The 5,050-nt window shown below is 69.8% G+C and overlaps 3 protein-coding genes across 3 annotated transcripts; 2 read left to right on the top strand and 1 right to left on the bottom strand.

The window, feature by feature from the left end:
• Window positions 1-399: 399 nt before the first annotated feature.
• MNEG_13879 (hypothetical protein) lies at window positions 400-1,104 on the top strand (the record flags this gene model as incomplete). The annotated part of the gene is made up of 1 exon (XM_014037651.1): window positions 400-1,104. One exon carries the CDS (start codon window positions 400-402, stop codon window positions 1,102-1,104), a length of 705 nt encoding a protein of 234 aa, XP_013893105.1.
• A 710-nt stretch (window positions 1,105-1,814) lies between these two features.
• Window positions 1,815-2,836, bottom strand: MNEG_13878 (hypothetical protein; the record flags this gene model as incomplete). Its single annotated transcript, XM_014037650.1, has 3 exons — window positions 1,815-2,174; window positions 2,408-2,457; window positions 2,758-2,836. The coding sequence occupies 3 exons, from the start codon at window positions 2,834-2,836 to the stop codon at window positions 1,815-1,817; spliced, it is 489 nt and encodes a 162-aa protein (XP_013893104.1).
• A 629-nt stretch (window positions 2,837-3,465) lies between these two features.
• Window positions 3,466-3,888, top strand: MNEG_13877 (hypothetical protein; the record flags this gene model as incomplete). The annotated part of the gene is made up of 1 exon (XM_014037649.1): window positions 3,466-3,888. A coding segment is annotated over one exon (423 nt), but the record flags the coding sequence as incomplete, so codon positions are not given.
• Between the last annotated feature and the right edge of the window lie 1,162 nt (window positions 3,889-5,050).

Genomic DNA, 5,050 nt, shown 5'->3' with positions numbered 1-5,050 from the left:
GCCCCGCCCAGCGCGCCGGCAGCTTCCGCGCCCGCGCCCCGCGCCGCTACCGCTGCGCGCGCCCCGGCGGCCCCCACCGCTCCATCTCCTTGGCACGGCACAGCAGCCCCGGCGCCAGCTGCCCCTGCGCCCCCTTCGGCTGGCGCGTCTAACCCCAGCGGCGCCCACGCCCCGACGCTGCCGGCCAAGCGCAAGGCGCCCGGCCAGGGCGAGGTGGCCGCGGAGCGGCAGCAGCAGCCGCCCCCGCCTGCGCAGCAGCAGCAGCAGCAGCAGCAGCAGCAGCAGGGTGGGTCAGCACCTATGGACACAGCCGCCGACGCCGCCGGCCCAAGCACCTCTTCCCCAACCGCGCCGGCCCCTTCACCGCCCGCACCCGCGCCCGCGCCGGCCCAGCCGTCGATGCAGCCGCCACGCCGCGCGCCGCCGCCCGCGCGGCCGGCCAGCGCCGCGCGCCAGCAGCCGGGGCCAGACCTCGGACCGCTCCTCCAGGCGGTCGGCGGCCTGATCGGCGGCGGCACCGCCGCGGCCGGCGGCGGCCGTGCGGGTGCATCCGGCGGCAACGCGGGCGCCGGCGGCGCCGGCGGCGCGACCCGCGATTTAGGCGGCCTCCTGCAAATGGTCCTGGGTGGCGGTGGCGGCGGCGGCGGGAGCAGCAGCAACGGCGGCGGCGGCATGCCCGCGCTGCTGCAGGTGGCGGGGCAGATTGCGAGCGACCCGGCGATGCAGCCGATGATGAATGCAATGGCAGGCGCCATCTTTGGCGGCGGGAACGGCGGCGGTGGCGGCGGTGCGGGCGCGGGGGCGGGGTCGTTGGGGGCGCTGCTCGGTGGCCTGCTGGGCGGCGCCGCGCCAGGCGGCGGCGCTGCGGGGACTCCAGCGGCGGCCGGGGCAGGAGCGGGGCCGCCCGGGGGGGCGGGGGAGGGGATGGAGTGGGTAGAAGAGGAGCTGCCGCCCGGCGTGGCGGCGGAGTGGCGCCGCGTCATCGCCGCCGACGAGGCGGCGCAGGCGCGGGCGCGGGCCAGGGGCGGCGGCGGCGCCGACGGGCGGCTGTCGGACATCTATGCGGCGGGGGTGCCGCCGCAGCGGTCGCGGGTGGTGCCCTAGTGACTCTGCTCTGCCGTGCGCCTTCCTGGCAGCTTCCTGAGGTTTTAGGCGGGCCCTTCATCTGTTGTGCTGTGGCGATCTCTCACAAATGCCAGCGAGGCCATGGCCGCTGTAGCATGGGCCTGATTGGAGGCCCACTGTGATGTTGTGGATTGTACAAGAGTGTTCATGTATATAATCGTCCTGTTCATGGGCTTTGCAGGATTTGATCGTCCTTGTGTTGGGACAGTCTCACAGGACACTGCCGCTGAGGAAGCTGCCCCCCTCTACTGGCGTTCTTTCTCTCTATTTTATCACGTTGAACATCGACACCACCAGTGTAGCACCACTTCCCGTGCTGTCCGTCGAATGTAACAAGGCCCATGCCGGCAAGCCGCTTACCATCAGCAAGCTACGACCCATGCCTAGATGCAAGCGTCAATGCACACATGCAGTGCGCGCGCGGTCGCGCTCGTGCATCGTCCCACTGTGGGCTGCAGGGCAGCGTGCGCGTCTTGGAGCACCATGGCTGGTGTCACAGGGGTGCAGGAAGTTGCATGGTACAAGGACACGGCAGGTCTGCGCAGCCAAGCAGGGGGCTTGGGCTCAAGACCCGCGCCGGCGGCGGAGCAGCGGGCGGCAGGCGCCTCCAAAATTGAGTTCTCTCGACAAAAACAAGGGCCCGCAAGCCCAACAGGCGCCACCCTCGGCCTCGCTCACGGCCGCGCACGTCACAGCCCCTCCTCATCCAAGTCCACGTCCATCGAGTCATACGCTGAGTAGGACGGCTGCGCACCGCCGCCGCCGCCGCCCCGGGCCCCGCCGCCGCCCGCCCCGGTCGCCTCCGTCCCCTCCTCCTCCTCTTCCTCCTCCCCCTCGTCCTCCTCCCCATCCTCGTGCTCATCTGTGAGCGCGGCCGAATATGGTGCCGATTGGGATGGCTGCGCTGACGCAGAGTAGGGCGCCGAAGCTGAGGGCGCCGCCAAGGGCTCGCCCGCGGCAGCCGTGAGGCCGCGGCGGGAGGGGTCTGCGTCTGCGGGGTGGGCGTCGTCGTCGGCGCCGGAGGGGCGGGGCTGCTGGTCGCGCCCGACCTGCGGCGGGCGGCCGGGAAAAAGGGGGCAGGAAGGGGTCGGCGGGGGGCTTGAGAAGGTCTCGTTTGGTGGTCGAGTCAGTGTATAATGTTGTGTCATTGTACGAGACAGCAGCCCGGGGCCGGCGGCAGAGCAGTCAAGATGCACAGCGCGTTGCTGTGGCCGCGGGCCGAGGGGTGTGGGCCGGGGTCACGCGCGCGCTGCCTGCTAGGGTGCGCGCATCCCCGGCTCACCGGCACTAGGTGAGGGTACCGCGGGCCGGTGGGCACCTGAATAAGCTCGTCTGCGCGCGAGGCGCGCGGGCACGCACAGCGCGCGCAGCAAGGCGGACGTGTGTAACGGAGGGTCGCAGCGGGGCACGGGCGGCAGCGTCCCAGGCGGCACACCAAACGGGGCGGGGCGCATCCTCAAGGGTGTCTGCACATTTGGTTCCCGCAATTCTCACGCCCGGGTCGCCCCTCTTGCCGCCCCCCCCCCCCCCAAAAACACCCACACACACATGCACACCGCCATGCTGGCACGCGCGACGCACCCGACTTCACCCATCTCAAGAGGTGCAGTTGCTCCTGCGCGCCTGCCGCACCCGCTGGCACCAGCTGACGCACCCATTTGTGCACGGGGCCACTGTACCCAAAGTCGTTGATGCGCAGCGCCGTCGTCATCCTGGCGGCCCGCTGTGCGCAGATGCGGGCTGCAGGCGTGCTGTGGGGCGGCTTGCAGCGCAGACAGCGGGAGGCAGCAGGATCTGCTGAAGCTAACAGATCCGACACATCCTTCTTCGAGAGTTTTGGTGAGTGTTCGAGTATTAGTCTGCAGGGTGCGGAACGCACTCCTCTCAGATCACACGCTTGAAAAAGTTTCTTCAGCACATATGCACACTGCTATAGAGATGCACATGAGGTGATTATGAGCATATGGCAGTCATGTCGAATTCGAAAATGCTTCCCGTGCCGGACAGATTCTCGATGCTGAGCACATCGCAGAACGTGTTCAGAAACAAAGTGCACCATAGTGAGTCTAGTACACATGTACATTAAGCTACAACGTCCTAGCATTCATTCCACACGACTCTGCCTGGTCGGCCTTGCCTAGTTGCTCAGCATCCCACGTCCTGGCGTGGAAGCATCAAGCACAGAACGGAGCTGCTGCAGAGCCCCGCCGTGCAGCTGGCACCCACCTGCGCAAGCAAACAAGCTGCAGTGGCACGCACGTGCCCCGCGCAAAGAGCCGGCAGCTGCAGCGACGAGAGTGGGAGCCATTATCATTGTTGAAGCGCCTTGTGCTGCCAGCCATGAGCGCATTGATACTGCGTCACATAGCGACCGCCCTCACACAACAGCAAAGCCGTGGCGTGGCCAGGCAAGCTGACGGCGATGGGAGCGAGGGTGTTGCACATGGCGGTGGTGACGTGGGCGACGCCAACAATGCCAGCAGCAGCGGTGGCACAGGCGCCGATAAGGACCGGCAGCAACAGCACCCCACCCTCCTCCTTGCCCGCGACGCCTTGATGGCAGACGCGGTGGCCCCCGCAGCGCCAGGGCCCGATACAGGGGCCGGGTTGGACGGGGGGCCGCGCCGCGCCGCCTCTGTTGCGGCCCACGGCGACAGCCGCGGCAGCAACGACACCCCGGAGGGCGGCGCGCCCGCTTCGGGCGCCAGCTGGCCCCTGCTGTCTTGGAGCCGCTGCCGCGTAGCGGCCGCGCAGATAGGGCGGGTGAGTAGGTGGTGTGCAGCAGCTTGCGGCGAGCGTGCATGGGACACTCAGCGGCCGCCTGGGCGCCTGGCGGCACCTCTTGCAACGACGGCGCGCTAGGAAATTGCTTCCCCTGTGCCGCCACACCGAGCCGCTGTTGAGGGCCCTGCCTTGCCGCCCATCACGACAATGCGACTGCGCCTGCGCCCTAGTTACACGGCATGGTGTGATGTGTTGTGAGTTTGATGTGATCCACGCGATGCGCGCGCCCCCGCCCTGCCTGCAACCTCGCAGGGCCTTTCCAGCGGCAGCGGTGGCGGCGGCGGCTTCTGCGCACTGCAATCGGCGCTGATGCTGCAGTGCGAGCACTGGCTTGAGGCCGCGGATCCGAAGCACAGGTATGGGACCAACCTGCGGCCATACTTTGAGTATTGGCTTGCAGAGCTGCAGCTGCAGGAGGATCATCGAGCTGCACAACAGCAGCAGCAGCAGCAGCAGCTGCAGCAGCAGGGGCAGCAGCAGGGGCTGCAGGAGCGGCAGGGGAAGCAGCAGCAGCAACAGCAGCAGCAGCAGCAGCAGCGGCATGGGCAGCAGGGGAAGCAGCAGCAGCAGCGGCAGCAGCAGCAACCCCAGCTGCATGGGCCGCAGCAGTGGCACGGGCAGCAGCAACAGCAGGCGGAGCGGCACGCGCGGCAGCATCATGTGTCTTGGGACGAGGATCAAGGGGAGGAGGCGGCAAGCAGGAGCATGTCGGCTTTGGACGCAGCGGCGGCGGCGGCAATGGCGCCCGCTGCGGTGCCGACCGCGCTCGCCGGCTGGCCGGCAGGGGCGGGCGCGGTGCAGCCGCTGCACCCGACCGCCGACGACTCCCAGCTGTCCAACTCGGGGCGGCTCCTGGCGCGCCGCGCCGCGGCCGCCGCGGCAGCACACGCCGCCGCTGGCGCCCGCGGCGGCGGCGGAGATAGAGGCCTCGCCGTGCTGGTTGAGGGCGGGTCCCCCATAAGCTCTCCCGCCCGGATGCGGCGCTGCCACTCAGCCCCGCGCTTGAAAGACACCGCAGCAGGCCGAAGCGGGGCGGGCCGGCAGCCCGACGCGCCGGCGCCGCCGCCGCCCGACCTCCGCGCCAGCCTGAGCGCGACCGCGGCGGCCCCCAACGGCGCGGCGGCCCGGCGCGGCGCGGCGC

This window comes from Monoraphidium neglectum, assembly GCF_000611645.1.
Source record: "Monoraphidium neglectum strain SAG 48.87 unplaced genomic scaffold scaffold04107, whole genome shotgun sequence".
Classification (NCBI taxonomy): domain Eukaryota; kingdom Viridiplantae; phylum Chlorophyta; class Chlorophyceae; order Sphaeropleales; family Selenastraceae; genus Monoraphidium; species Monoraphidium neglectum.
This window is presented reverse-complemented; position numbering and strand designations above follow the sequence as displayed.